Source organism: Apium graveolens, chromosome 3 (genome assembly GCF_009905375.1).
Source record: "Apium graveolens cultivar Ventura chromosome 3, ASM990537v1, whole genome shotgun sequence".
In the NCBI taxonomy this organism is placed as follows: domain Eukaryota; kingdom Viridiplantae; phylum Streptophyta; class Magnoliopsida; order Apiales; family Apiaceae; genus Apium; species Apium graveolens.
The window spans coordinates 22,073,185-22,088,511 of NC_133649.1; the positions used below are offsets into that span (position 1 = coordinate 22,073,185).

Sequence of the window (15,327 nt, forward strand, 5' to 3'; positions counted from 1 at the left end):
GGGCGTAATTTGGTCTGAAATTGTGATCATGTCTAGAAGTCCCAAGTGATGATGGACCAGCAGTGAAAGTTTCAGTCCTTCGCAAGAAGGGGGGAACTTTTGGTTGAAGTGTGACAACATGTTCATAATCATCACCTATCAGATAATTTCTTTCTTCACCTGGGTCATAAGAAAGGTCAAACGGACTTCTCCTTGGTGCCATTATAGATGGTGCAGAGTCAGGCACGTTAAAGTTAAGATCATCAGGAAGATCGAAGGGATTGCGTCTTGCTGTTGATATGTGTGCAACATTGTGAGGACGGTCTATACCGTCCAAGTCTATTAAGTTCCTTTCTGCCATAGTCTTCATGCTTTTCCGTAAACTTCTAGTTGCAATCAGATTCTCTAGACGTTGGTTTCTTTCCAAGTCAGAACTCCCCAGATTAATGACATTTTTATGATCATCATCAGTCCAGCTAACAGCAGATTTGACATCATCATCATGATCTGCATATATATCATCTTCATGGTCTGTAACTTCCAAGTCTTCGCCATGGGTTTCTATATCTGTGTCCAAGTCATAACTGCTTTCACTAATTGTATTCGAGGAAATTTCTGAAGCGACATCAGATACTTCAGGAGACATATGAGTAGGCCGAGGAGCATCTTCATCTAAAAGTCGGTGGAGCTCCTCAACAGGACTGATATCTGTCATTGAAGTGCCAGGAGAGACACTCTCAGTTAAGTCAGACACAGTCCTGTCAGACAGAGTTCTGTCAGACCCAGGAGAGACACTCTCAGTTCTGTCGGATGCAGTTCTGTCATCATCTTCCTCTCCTTCATCCCCTTCTTTCTCATCAACTTTCTCAGAGGACTTATTCTGCGGTTGATCAAGGCTCTTCTCACACGATTGTTGAATTTCGAGGCTTCCACTCTCACCTTCATTCAGTTCAGTCAATTTATCATTCTTTTCAGACACCGAATAAGGTGACTTTCTCTCTACATCACTTCCCTGCTTGTCAATTTGAAACCCTCTAGACTTCTCATCAGCTAATTCTGCATTCTTATGAGACAACGTATCATCTCTACCGACATCATTATTACTTATAGCACTTGAATCAATCGACTTCTCAACTATATATCTTCTACTCTCCAAGAATCTCTCTACATTATCACAGCTCTTATCTTTCTCAACTACATCTCTTCTACTCTCCAAGAATCTCTCTACATTATCAAAGCTCTTATCTTTCTCAACTATATTACCATCTCTTCGAACCCCGCGTCTAAAAAACACATCATCATCACTAAATTTATCTTCTTTATGAATAACAGGTACATTTGGTTTCCCATAAGTTAATATAGTTCCAAGAACAACAGCAGTGGATATAAAAACAGGAGAAGCCCAAACCAAAAAAGAAAACATAAATGGAAAATAATTGTACAGGAACATCAAGATAAACAACATCCCCATAAGGAATGGATGTCTAAAACATGTCTTGACACAAAAGATCACACCTTTATCACTATCCATCTCTCTTTATCAAGAAATGTATTTTATTATCTCTAACATGTATTTGCAAAATGTAATGTAATATTTCATAATCATGCAATACCCATTGGACCAATCCAATGTAATTCCATGAAAATAAAACAATTGCCCATAAATCTTGACTATGTCTACAGAAGTACCTGATGCAATAATCAATCCTCTGCTATTAAGATTTTTTGCTCTGTTTTACACCAGCATGGGTAGATTTTACACCAACATGCATACACAATGTAGGTGAAAGAGAAAAAGGAAAAGAGAAATTGGTGCCCTAACTTTCTCTGCCTTGTTTTCAGTTTTTGATGATCTTCATGTTTCAGATTAAATTTTTGGGTTAATACATTCATTTCTTGCGTTATGTTGTTTATTAGTCAAATAATTAATGCAGGTTTATATTCTTTTTATTGTTGGTTCCTGGGAAAAATAACGGAATCATATATGTCGTTTATTTGTTAAATAATTAGCGCATGTCTATATTTTTATTTATTGTTGGTTCTAGGCCTAGGATTTAAAACAGTCAAATTTTGAAAATTGTAAATATGGAAATAGTTTTAAAAAAGTTATCCTCAATTTTCTTTTCAAGAGAAAGATTGATATATATATATATATATTTTCCGAAACAAATTTCATTTTTAAAGTGACTAGCATTTGCGTATAAAGGGGATACTTTTCAGCAATACATATATTTTAATAAATTTAATTCAATAGAGGAAATTTAATATTATTTACAATTTATTATGATATTAAATATAAATCCTCACTGTTAATACAGTTTTATTGCTGGATGAGATATGCATAGATGATAAACTTCAGTAATATGATAAGTACTTGGATGCTTTACTGTTACAATATATAATATTTCCAAATATTTATATAAACCAAGTCGAATTTCAGATGTCTCTAACTGCTTGCGTGCTGCCTAAGGAAGAGCCCGTCTAGTCTTTATATCCATTACATTTTTTCATATAAATATGCTACGATCTGCTAGTAAGAGAATGATATATCTGTATGAGCACTAATTTGTAGAAGCCGGTTCCATTGTCTGGACTGTCGGAGCTGTGACTTCCACCAGAGTTAGATCAGGGGAGTAAGAACTGCCAGTTCTTTCTCGAATTTCTCTGTATTCTTGACACAATGCACACAAATGGCAGAAAAAGTGAGTTACAAAGTCTCCGCATGGTGCTTCCTGCAACAGAAAAAAGAAAAACAGGTCGTATTAACTAACAATGACCAGAAAGCTACTTCAAACCATAGAGATGAGTTAATCCCAAACATATTGACAACAGATGATGCCGACACAAGTGCAAAAAGCTGACCAAAACGAGTCAAAAGATACACCAACATGAAACATTTTCTTTTGGGGTTCAAAGTTAAATACTATTGGATTCTCATGACTAAAATTTATAAGAAATGCACAATTACATTTACCACTGTAGATCCAGTGCAAATAGTCATGCTAAATATATGTAAAAAAATGGTTATTGAAATTTAAGTTTCCCGCAGCTTGGCAGGTAAGGTATAGTATACAAGTAATATCCAGAAGAAAAAAAAAGAATCACATTAGTATGTTTTCTTGTCCACACATCGAAATCATAGTACTCGCATGAGTCTAAAAAGTGAAGTTTTGCAGTGTCGCACAATTTTACTTAAAGGATTACTCGAGTTCATGTTTACATTACTATCATTTCAGAATCCAGGTTCATCGCAGAACAATTACTACAAAGACTATCCTTTAATTTCCTTTGGCGAATTTTCAACATCATGTCAGATAGTGATGATCATCTACTTCTAATATTTCCTTACAAATAGCGATGAATTAAGCTGCTGTTAAAATTAAATAAGTGGAGGCAGAGATTGTTTATAAGCCTTTATAGGATTCAAATACTCCAACTGTGAAGGAAACTAAGTTGGGATATTAAACATAGGCTAAAGAGGTTAAATACTGATATTCATGTAATCAAGTACTTAACTTGGAATCTTGGTACAATGGAGGTGACGTGAAAGTACTATAGCCGGTGCATAATTTCTATGATGGGAAATGTGACGAGTTGTTAGGAATTAGGATTGGAATGGATGAAGGAATGCATATTTTACAATCACCCACTTAATAATCAAATTCCATTCCAATCCTACGCTTCCCATTTTATTCATCCCAACTAAACACAACCTAAATATTAATTATAAATGCCGTTGGAAAAAATCACTAATAAAAATATATAAAATATTTAGGTATTTAGTGTTGTCATTGGTAAAATTTTTAGAGCACGTCAATTTCAACTTTTAAAATTTGGTAAGATCTATCTAAATATATTTGTATTTTTATTATAATTGAAATGACAATAAAACGTTGATAATGAAAACTTAAAAATATTGTAGTAGTTTATGTTAATAGTCAGTACCGAAATATTAATTTTTTTTACTTAAAAAATTATTAAAATTATATTTAGGTGCACCATGGGGGTTTGAATGTCTTTATACTATAATCAATATTAACAACAAAATAGATTTAAATACAAAACTCACTTTCATCAAGTCAACGTACTTGGATGTTCACATGTAAATGTAACTAATTGTTAATATAAACAACGAACTGTTATTTAATAACAAATTACCACTAAATATGACATGTAATTTTATTATTAGATAATAAATGAATATACAAAAAAAACAAAGAATTTAAAAATCCACAGGGACGGAACAGCATCACCCTATGTTCCGCGTTTGACCTGGCACAAAGCATTCACACAAAAAGGATAGAAAAAAGCATACCTGCAAATTGTACCTCGTTCGCAGCTCCCTGCGATACCCACAAGCATAAAATGCAATGAAACAGCCAGGCAAACCCAATAGAACTCCCTCAGTTAAGAGGCAGAAAACAGAGTTGACAAGTGACCACAAAATAAGATGGGTCATGCATGATCCCGTAACAGTTCCAGATCCCAAAAACTCAGCATTCTTTCCAAATAGAAAGCAAGGGCAGATAAGACCTACACAACCTAGTAAGAAATGACAAAATGATTAGCAATAATTTCAGTTCCATGTTAACACTTAATTACTTTCAATCATGCAAAAGTATTTCAACTTAAATAGAGAAGATAATTAGAGTGCAGGTAGTGACGCTAACATTTGGGACCAGAAAATAGAAATTTGACCAAACAATCTTTGTTAGATATGGTATGCAAAAGAGACATCTCCTGTCCTTGTTATAATAAACTTAAATTAGGATGCATATCATCAGATCCTTTTATTATTTAAATTATGTCCAAAATCTTGCTCGAGTAAATTCACTGTCCTACCAAGTCCCTCATGAAACCATCAAATTATTTCTTATATTTCTTATTCATTTCTTAAAAGCCACTCATAAATGCTTCAAGTCCTGGTTTCTAAAAGAGTTTCCATATGGCTGCTAGTTTAAGTATACAATTATATTCTAGGTTATACTATGATATAGCCTCTGTCTATATCTTCATACAATAATTATGCTTCCTAGACATATTGCAAGAATACTGTACCTTTGTCTTATCAAAGTTTACTACCGTAACAGCAAGTGCGGCTTTGTCAGGTTTACTATGTCCAGTGAAAATGCACTTTCGTTGTAGTTGGAAGTGTATGTGAATTCTTGCCTTCCACTAGACATATAAGCAATTGTGCATATATGTCAAGCTTCTCCCTAAATCTTCACTTATGTGCAATTAGCGATACAAAGGTTCACTTGCATAAAATCATACGAGAATAAGGTACCTCACTATCCTACTTTTGAGTGGCACGGACTGGGTATGTTTCATTCGATTTCATATGAGAACATGTTACTATGTCTACTGTCATTCATCCAGACTCATTATATCTGTTCCTAATTTAAATCCATCGCAATCTTGAAGCACTAGAATTTTCATCAAACTCTAACCAAGTAACTAAAAGCTAGTCCACCATAGACAAAGTAATATGGAAATAAATAAAGGCACAGTAGATCAAATAATAGAATATAGCTTCTATAATCTGGACTTGCATATTTATGAACTACAAAGATAAAGACATCTTTCGGAGAACTGTGAGCCTAATTTGCAGAATAAATTCCTAACATACCAAGCAGTCAAGCACCAATTAAGCATGACAACCAAACAACTAGACTTATAACATAATTGCGCGTGTTGCACTGATCCTGTTCTACAAATTTATTAATATCTCTGCAACCCCCCCCCCCCAAATCATGAAGATACTTCTTAAAGTTAATGAAGTCAAAAGAATTAAACAATCTCATCATCAGTAAGTACCAAAAATGTTGCAGACACTATATGAAAAGATGTTTGTTCGTCTAACTCTATTAACCACTCAAAATGCAGCTTTCAACCAAAATATTTTCTTCTGATAAATCAAGGTCACAAGACAGAAAGTAGCGTACAGCTCGGCATATCATCGCAACAAGCACAGATTCCGGAAGACCACTGTGCTGGTCCATTGCTCATGTGATCTCGAGGAGGATCCTCATTATTGGCTGGAGTGATCTCTACTACCGGATCAGACCGGTCCAATGGAATATACGTAGGCGGCATGTAACTGCTCTGGCTTTTCATCCTCTGCTGACTAGCCTAACACTCAAATTTTTCCAGCTTCCTTCTAATCACTGAAGAAGCATTCTATAACAACCAAACATAACACATTACACAAAACATAGTGTTATAATTGTTGACAATTGCACGTAACAGCAGAGCCAACCAAAAATTACACCTATTATCTAATATAAGGCGCACACATTTGATTAGTATGCACAAACTACGAAATGATCGAGGTCAGGTGTAAGTGTATATAACAGGTGATTAGATGAACCGAGCACTGAAATTCGAAAACGAGAGTGATAAAAAAATAAATTGGGGGAAATATTAACAATGCTTTATCAACTGATAGGTCTAATACAACAAATAGATAAATGGTAAGGATTAAGGTACATACATGAACTAAGCAGCTGCATTTTAAAAATAACTTAGTTTTTATTTTTTATTTAACAATTATAAAATAACAATTAGGCCTAGGCAGTGTAATGAGAAGACACACAGATAAGACAGTAGAAATAAAAAGATCCTAGGGCTCAAAGTTGTGGACAATATTATACATAGGGGAAAAGAGATGTATGTATAAGAAAGGGGGTTGAAATTGAACAAACATACCTGGAAGATTGAAGGGAGATCGGCGCCGGGAAACAAATTTCTGGCCAGCTCCGACTGCTCAACAGTTATAGCTAAGTGGCATCAATGTAAATACAAACTTCAAACTGAATAATACAGACAAATGTTTATTGTATTTTAATGAGATTTTATCTTTAAAATTTATTAATATTAATAAAATAAATAAATATTAAGTAAGTAAGTAAATAAGTATATTAATTTCGATATTCGAATTTTTATCAACCCCATAATAATAATATAATAATAATAAATACATAATATTTAGTTAAAATTAAATGAGAAATTACCAATAATTTTATATTTTTTTAAATTTTACTTTCTTTCAAAAATAAATATAAAAATATGAACAACTAAAAATAAATCACATATGCAATTTTTCTCAAAAATTACTGAATTCTTTTATACTCGTATTTGAGCATAAATCGGATTGCCTTTGAGATTATATTTGATTGTCGCGGGTAATAAAATCATATTTTTGATAAAAAAAATTAAAAAATCGTAATACTGTAAAATAAATTTTAAAAAAGAATATTTTTACAAAAAAATTTAAGAAAAACATATTTTTACAAATACCTCAAATTTAATTTATTTGCTTATAAAAAATCAAATAATATTAGGGGCAGAAGAAGCACAAGAGTGGAAAATAGTAAGGCCCAGTATAAAGTTGGTTTGGCCCATAACTCATCGGTTTATATAATATTCGACCCACGAAACATACAACTTTTACACACATCCATTAAACCCCCAAATATCATAAACCCTAGCTACTTGATCACTATCTGCAATGGCTGAGAGTATCGTATCCATCGAAAAGATCAAAGCTTTCTGGAACTCCGATCTTAAAGACAAGGTTCAACTCTCTCCTTTTTCTCCAGTTTAGTAATTTTTTTGTAAGTATTTATTTTTATTTTTTTATTGATTTGACATGTTGCGATTTGATAATTAATTTTATTTTGAGCACAGAAAAAAATTTGATTGTGATTGATAATATTTTTGTTCATTTAGAAGCTAATTGAGTGAAGAATATTAGTATAACTTTTTTTTTGGTATCGAGATTTTGGGATTGTGCTTGTTTGAGTTTTAATATTCGCAATTCACTGTGGCGCGATGATGAAGAATGCGGATATGTATTTAGATTCTTATGGATATTTATGTTTCCTCGTTGATTTACTGTCTTTCGAAATGGGGTTTGTTTTTAATTAAACTGTGTTATTAGTTATACTTGACATTGAGAAAAAATGACGGTTGAATGAACAATTGTTTATTGCTTAGAACGACGGGGGTGTCATGATTGGTGCTTTTTGAAAACATGAAAGATATTTGGATAGGATTGAACTGGGATGAATCTTTTCAGTTAGATAATCTTTCATGGCAGTTGTGTTTGTAATTATCGTGTGATTTTGATAGTGTTTCTCTATCAGTAATCCCCCGGTTTTGTTCCTGTTTTGCATAGTTCCATGTAATTTTATGTGGCAGCTATGTTATGTAATCTCTAAAATAAATTCCAAACTGCAAGCTGTACTCAAAAAGAATAATCCCAGACTGATTTTTGATTTGGTGTTTTCTGAAAATACAATCATTTCGCCCATTCAAATGTGACAAAAGCTCAAGTACCGTACATGCATATGATTTTGGCAAATTTTTTGTTGGATATTATAAATATTGAGCTATGGTGTTCTAAATTATATTTTCAGGTTATTTTCCAATGCTACCGTGTTAGTTGATGGTGACTTAAGTTGGTTTCCATCACTTCTGAATAGTAAACAATTAACTAAAAGTGTTAGTTCTGTTGTATTCGCAACTCATCACTTCAACTTGGTGTGTGTTTCTCCTTTTTCTTTATTATTGTTGTCATATTAATTTTAGGCCTTGATCAAAATGGCTAAGCCACTTTTGCTAGACAATGTAACTAGTCAGTTTCCTGCTTTCACTTATAACCGTATCTTAATCTTTTTAGCAAAAAAACTGTATCTTAATTCTCTATTCTTTTGTGCAGAAATTTCTTCGTGCTGTTGCGTTGTTTGCAGGTTCCATTGTTTTCATGAGGAATTTTGGTGATCTTATGGCCATTTGAGCATGACGGAACCAGACTCGAGACTATAAATTCCCTATGTAGTATTTTGTTGGGACCTTTTCCTGTCATTCATGTACTATGATTTCTTTTAGTATAAATTGACTTGTTCTCTCTTACCTAAAACTTTAGGTTGCTTAAAAGATGAGCTCTTATGTTTATTTTTCACCACTTTGTTTTGTCGATTCCGCTTTCAAACGGTTAATTAAAACAATAACGGATTGATACATATTTGGTTGTAGTATTCTACTTTCTGTTGGTCATCTAAGCTTGGCAGTGGTTCATGTTTGGCTGTTTGCTACAACATAAGATTATTTAGCCATAGTTGGTATTTTGGTACCTTTATGAGCTCTTCAGCCTATAGAAAGTCAACCAGTTTGAACGAGTCGTTCTACATGCGGGACTCATTTTAATGGCAGTGGTAAATTGTTTGGAAATATGTATTATATCATATATATATAATTGTTGTAAAGGAGTTAAAATCACAAGTGGTAGCAGAAATCAACAAAATACATAACATATTATTCGATTGAGTGAAGGAAAACGAAAAACAATTGTTAAATAAAAACAGAACTAAATGTTCAAGAAAAAGTTATTCATCAATCATCCCGTGCAAATGCACGGTTATGAAGCTAGAATAAGAGTACACACAACCAAGCTTTTAGTATCTGGAAATAATTATGAAAGGGCTAATATAATTGGCTGGTCTTAAGCACATACAAAAAATAGAAAGAAAAAATGTTCTAAATAAAGTTATAGAAATTTGCACTTGCATCACACTCGGACAATTTTTAAAGGAAAAACAATCAACCTCTCACTCCAGAAAAAGAAAAGATGGAGATCAGTCTCTAGCAGTGCCAAACAGAGTACACGTAGTTTAAAGTAATTGCCTTTGATTATGGCAACTTACAAACTTTACCAACTAATTCACAAACAGTTGCCTACAAAGCCTACCGGTGGTTTTTGCTCGCAAGTTAGCGGCCTCACCGGTCACAATCTCTCCAATTAAGTCTTTAAAGAGCGATCTCTCAATATCCAATACCAACCCTGATATTTCTCCTCGAAAATCTGCAAAACTTTCCGATCGATGTAGTACATCTTCTGACAAGATGCTTTTTAACCCATCATCCTCACCCTCCAAGCTGCAAGCCGGCTTCTTGGCTAGAAGCTGCTCAATCTCAAAACATGATTCTCTAAGGAGCTTTTGGGCATTCAGAGTCTTCCTTGTTACTGTCAGAGGCCGTAACCACGGTTCTTTAGACTGTCTGATGAAAGTTAACTTTCTGGTCAGAACTTCATTAACAGCATCGAAAACGAGTTTTCTGTGACTTTTTTCATTGTCGGACTTCAATTGGATGACCTTTTCTGCTCTAAAGTCTTCCTTGAGTCGAGTACTAGCTTTGGTTTGTTCCAAAACCAAGAATAACTCGGGGTTAATCGGTTGGCCTGATTGGTGAAACTGGAAGGTTGTCAAGTTTGAGCCAAGATCCCTAAGGAGCAGACCAGAAGCCAAAAATATCTCTGATATGTATCTGTCATCAGGATTTGTATTCTCACAAAGAGACGCGATGTAATCAGTTCGGGCTTCATCATGGCCTGAGTTTAGTCTTCTAAGTTTCTGTACCAAGTGATCAATGCTTTGTAGTTTCTTTCGATTAACCTGAGGTGCAAGACTAGATTCCAGGGCGCTAGTTACATTACTATCAACTGAATGCCACTGCTCTTTTGCTATATTGTTACTTAAATTCGATGAGGAATTATCTGCAAGTACAATGCAACAAGTGAGGTTAAATATTAAACAAAAGCGAGTCGCAAATAAGAAATCATACACAAGTTTTTGTTCAAATTCATAACTAATGTTATATCTAAACCCAATTCATAGCTTTCTAGACTAAAATTTTAAAAGCCTAAAAAACGCTTTAGTTTTGTACAATTACAGGCATGGTCAATGCCTACATACTACATTATTACTATACTACTCATCAGCACCCTCGTGCAAGTACAAATTAAATTATATTCAAGTCCTACAATATTATGCAATCATATAGCTTCAAGAAATGGTCACCAATCAAGCTTCGAGAATTCAACACCACAAGGAAATCGCTTATAATCGTCGACCAAAATGTAAATTATAGTGTATTTCTCAGTATTTAGATTTACAATATGATGAGAAAATTCTTACCTTTGATGGTCTCTAAGATCTGATTCAAATGTGATGGTTCATTATCAATATATACTGCACCATCGAGGACCGAAACAGGACTGGGATATTCAGGGGAAGTTGTACCAAGTTCTGCCACTGAATCATCTTCGTTTCTCATCACACTTGATCTCTGAAACAATATACATAAAATGTCAGTCCCCTAATCCTCAAAGTAGACTGAATATCCAAATAAGATATTATTGGGTGGAAGAACCTACCTTCGCTACAAGGCTTTTAGAGTACTTTGATGTCTGCATTAACGGACTCTGGTTGCCATTAATTTCACCAGGCTTTAGTGAACTGTTGACTTCATCAGAAACCAAAGGTTTACCATACTCTCTGTAAGTTGAATTCCTCACTCCAGTACTGGTTTCACTGACTTGATAATCACTTTGCTGCAAAATTAAGGATTTGGCTCGACGTCTCCCACCAGGTGAACTTGACTCTAGCTGCTGCTTGTTTGATTGTTGCTTCTTTAATTTACTGGAATCGGATGGAGATATAGGAGGGCGGGATCGCTTCTCCATTTCGAGTTTCTTTTGCTGTAATCTTGGGCTGATTGATCCTGAGTTCTTTACAGAACCAGTTGTGCTTTCTGTGGGCCCCTGCTGGTGTCTCATTGATATTTGTGTTTTTGGAGGTCTGACATTACCTTTCATGTCAGTAGATGTCTCAGTGTGGTCTCTGCGATTAGTCTTAAGAATATGATCATTAGCCATCCTGCTGGTAACTGAACCAATATTTTTATCAGAATAGTCACCCCCCTGTCGTCTAGATCTGATAGACAAGCGGTCAGGTAGGACTACTGATGAAACACGGCTACCAGATTTTTCTACAAGTTTTGCAGGTTTCATGATGACAATTGGAGATTCAGATGTCCTTGAAGAAATAGATCTCTGGGAAGTATGACTAGAGACATGATCATTTTGTTTCTGTTTTTGATTCATCTCTCTTGTATTCTGATTGGGGTTCATGTACATTTGTTCATGGTCTTGATGTCCTCCTTTGCTGGAGTCTGCCAGCCCCTTCATTTGCATTGCTTGAAGTATCTGTTTAAGAGCTCTGAGATCCTTTCCAGATTGTTTAAATTCAAGATCTTTCAATCTGTTTTCTATCTCACTGTAAACAGAAGGAAAGGGGCTGGGTGCTTTCTCCAGACCTTTCATATTTCTGGGAACCACCTTCCGAGACCCTCGAGTCCCGTCAAGAAGACGCCATGGTGCTGGTTCAATAGAAACTCTTGATATAGGTTTCTTAACTGGATCAGGATTTCTCCAGCGCGGTGATGTTGGTTCCTTCCAAGAATTCCTAGAAATATCAAATGGTTGTATCGATCTGTATGCTTCATTTGCTTTGAAGGAGCTTGAAGAGGCTTCAGATTCATTGACAGAATTAGTTCCAATCTTATTTTCTATATTGGATTCAGAGTTTGGCAATGATTCCAATCCCATCAACTTTGCTATGACGCTGGGAGGTCGTTGCTGAGATTCGAATGTTTGGTGCTGGCCTGGAAGAACCTGCTCAGTATAATTTCCACTTTCCTGCTTACTTTTTGACATAAAGCTAGATTGTGTGTCAGAGTTAAAACTCCGCATCGAACTCTCTCTGCTGTCCAATGATAGTCTTGGTAGTTCTTTCAGCTTCAAGGTTTGGTTCATACTTTCCTGTGAATCATAAGATAAGTGACTTCTTTCCCTTTCATCATATGAATAGCGTGGAGCATCCTTTGGAACTAAATATGAAGATCTATCTCTTAATTGGTAGGATGATGACCTTGAGAGTTTACTAGGTTCATCCAAATACCAAGGTCGTGCATCTTGAACTTCAGAAAGAACTTTAAGAGACTCTTCCAAATCGACAGTCATATTATATCTTTCATCGCGGCCATGTCGGTAAATTCCATCATTGATTTTGGACAAATGAAGCGGTCTCGGTGAGTCCCTCCGCTTCACTAAAGAATCATTTGTTGCCTCTTTTTTGACAGTTTTAACTGATAGTTCACGCAGTTCTCTGTACATGGAGTCCCTGACTACATCACGAAGGTTTTGGCTTTGATGCTCAGAATGTGGAGATGCACTTGATTGGCGTATTGGTTGTCCCTTAGAAGGAACTTCAGAAAAAATCATATGGTCAAAGGACAAGGGTTCTGGTTGAGCTGTTCTGTTAAAGTCAAGAGAAGAGAAAGAAGACGAACGGGACGAAGAGGAAAATGAAGGTCTAGACGTTTCTGTGGATAATCTTCTTTCCTCAAAGTTATTTTTGTTTGACTGCTTTTCCTGCCAAAGAAAGCATGTTATCAGACTCTTATCTGCAATGACAGTACCAGCAACAAAGAGGTGAATTCTTTAGAGTATTATCGATAGGACTACTTTCACTCCAAATTGTTAAGAATAATTTTGAGGACAGATCGATGTGGAAGATAAACAAAGCCAACACAAGGCAATTATGATGATAGAACTTAAGCAGGGATATGCAACAAAATATGACCATCTTTAACTATGAAAACAAAAAACCCTTATTTTTTTGGCCAACTGAAAAACAACTTTCACTTCAATTCAGGATCCTTTTAAAGTTAAAAATCGTGGTATAATTTGCACAAATTAGTTTTAATAATAAAATATATTCTAGGAACTAACTCAAAAAGAAAAAACGTAAGTGACATATAAGCGCTAGTAAAGTGCTTACCACTGCTGGACGTCTGTAGTATTTGTTATTTATATCTGTACCAGTAGTGCTATAGTTGTAGTCAGAATCACCTGCGGGTGGGATCAACTTTTACATTTAATGATAAGATACGATTGCAGTTTACAAAGTAATAGAAGAGAACAAAGTGACCAAGAAACGATGTACATTTTGCAACTATAACTTTATAAAGAAGGCTTTTAAAGATCTCTGATATAGAATTAATTTACAATTAAGTTGGAAGTAGTTGCTTTTACCAGCTATCTAGTGCAAATTGTAGAATCCAGAACAGAGTGACCTGAATCCTATATACATTAACTAATAGAGGTACTTGACTGTGTGGTTTCCTCACAGAAACTAGTGATACATTAGAAGCTCGAACATTGCCTGAATGCATTACCATTATTTAATCATGAAAATTCTCTTAAAGAGATAAACTTTAGACACTAACAGCATAAGATTAATGAATTAATTGGATCAATTTCTTGTGTGGGCACAATCATTATTCAAAATGCAGCTGCACAGCAAATTAACGTATTCGTATGTTTCGACAAAAGCTTGGAACTAGAATTGGCATCAATATATAATCAAACAAAGCAATAAGCACAGGTTAACTATAAATTACCAGGGGGAAGTCTTCTCGGGTGACCTGTGATACGCCTACCAGTCGCTAAATGCTGGCGATCAAAGAGCTGGAAGATTCCAGTCATACATCCAATCTGCTTCGACAAATCCGGATTTTCCTCAGTAAGGGAATGTAAAAGCCTTGCAGCCATTATCTTCTTTTCTCTCAACTACCCTACTTAAAAACAAAAACCGTGTAAGAGTCAATTCCTTGACAAACTTGAATCTATGGCTCCTTAACTAATGTTAATACAAACTCTTCCACTACAACCTAAGACAAATCTTGTTAATTTCCACATCAAATAAATACAGAATCTTCAATATCAAAGACCTCAGAAACAAATCCAAGAACATCATATTCTTCAACCATCATCAAAACTTATAAAGGTTGGGCCTTTATTAACCAAGAAATCAATACTATTCAAGATTTCACAAATTCAAAAGGCCATTTGGAATAAAGCAAATTCAATCCTTTCAGTATATAAAGAAACCCAAATGAAACAGAAATTAATGAAGACTTTAACCAATGATATAAGGAAAATACATGTGGGTATATGTAAATAAAGAATGTTACCTTTGAATTGCCTAAAAATATAGATACAACTCATGAGTGCAAGGCAAATCTGTGGAAGAATCAAGAGTAGTTGTTATTACAGAACAAAAAACCAAAGACAGCCCAGATGAGACTGTAATGGAAATGGTATAATGTTAGTATTAAATGTTGTTGAAAGTGAGAGTTAGCAATAAAAAGTAATAATAATGCATCTAAATTCTATACATAGAAACATGTAACAGTTTGTTACATTCGCTGATTTGCACTACTTACCAAAATAACTAGTTAAGAAAATCGACATGTTGTAATATCATATACTCCTGTCTATTTAATTGACTATTTAGAAATAAGACTACACAATTAACTTGTTATTATATGCAAGTTTAACTATGTGCTGGTGCATGCCAGCACTTTTTAGTCTTTTCCGGAATATTATTTTGGAAATAACTAACAAGAATGTAAAGTGGAATTTATTGCACCCGCGGCTAA

The 15,327-nt window shown here is 34.6% G+C and overlaps 2 protein-coding genes and 1 long non-coding RNA gene across 4 annotated transcripts; 1 reads left to right on the plus strand and 2 right to left on the minus strand.

Moving 5' to 3' along the window:
• Positions 1-2,341: 2,341 nt before the first annotated feature.
• On the minus strand, positions 2,342-6,809 carry LOC141711969 (protein PLANT CADMIUM RESISTANCE 10). Its single transcript, XM_074514711.1, has 4 exons — positions 6,688-6,809; positions 5,925-6,159; positions 4,295-4,521; positions 2,342-2,711 (listed from the first exon to the last, which is right to left on the minus strand). Exons 2-4 carry the CDS (start codon positions 6,094-6,096, stop codon positions 2,541-2,543), a joined length of 570 nt encoding a protein of 189 aa, XP_074370812.1. The 5' UTR covers positions 6,097-6,159; positions 6,688-6,809; the 3' UTR covers positions 2,342-2,540.
• A 569-nt stretch (positions 6,810-7,378) lies between these two features.
• Positions 7,379-9,005, plus strand: LOC141711970 (uncharacterized). Its single transcript, XR_012571499.1, has 2 exons — positions 7,379-7,555; positions 8,702-9,005. It is a non-coding gene; the product is annotated as an uncharacterized LOC141711970 (long non-coding RNA).
• Positions 9,006-9,350: 345 nt separating this feature from the next.
• LOC141711971 (protein LONGIFOLIA 1) lies at positions 9,351-15,017 on the minus strand. 2 transcript variants are annotated; one of them, XM_074514712.1, is made up of 6 exons: positions 14,860-15,017; positions 14,287-14,460; positions 13,665-13,735; positions 11,198-13,255; positions 10,959-11,109; positions 9,351-10,537 (listed from the first exon to the last, which is right to left on the minus strand). In XM_074514712.1, exons 2-6 carry the CDS (start codon positions 14,435-14,437, stop codon positions 9,699-9,701), a joined length of 3,270 nt encoding a protein of 1,089 aa, XP_074370813.1. In that variant the 5' UTR covers positions 14,438-14,460; positions 14,860-15,017; the 3' UTR covers positions 9,351-9,698. The 2 variants fall into 2 exon arrangements, with proteins under 2 accessions (XP_074370813.1, XP_074370814.1); XM_074514713.1 differs by having other exon boundaries at positions 14,287-14,463.
• Positions 15,018-15,327: the final 310 nt, after the last annotated feature.

Excerpts from the sequence above, each read along its gene's own strand:
- LOC141711969 (XM_074514711.1), bottom strand. The coding sequence starts at position 6,096 with ATGAAAAGCCAGAGCAGTTACATGCCGCCTACGTATATTCCATTGGAC. Across the intron at positions 4,522-5,924 it reads TTGCGATGATATGCCGAGCT|GTTGTGTAGGTCTTATCTGC; the intron begins GTACGCTACTTT and ends ATTTCTTACTAG. Across the intron at positions 2,712-4,294 it reads GAACGAGGTACAATTTGCAG|GAAGCACCATGCGGAGACTT; the intron begins GTATGCTTTTTT and ends TTTCTGTTGCAG.
- LOC141711971 (XM_074514712.1), bottom strand. The coding sequence starts at position 14,437 with ATGGCTGCAAGGCTTTTACATTCCCTTACTGAGGAAAATCCGGATTTG. Across the intron at positions 13,256-13,664 it reads ACTACAGACGTCCAGCAGTG|GAAAAGCAGTCAAACAAAAA; the intron begins GTAAGCACTTTA and ends TTTCTTTGGCAG. Across the intron at positions 10,538-10,958 it reads GATCTTAGAGACCATCAAAG|ATAATTCCTCATCGAATTTA; the intron begins GTAAGAATTTTC and ends TTGTACTTGCAG.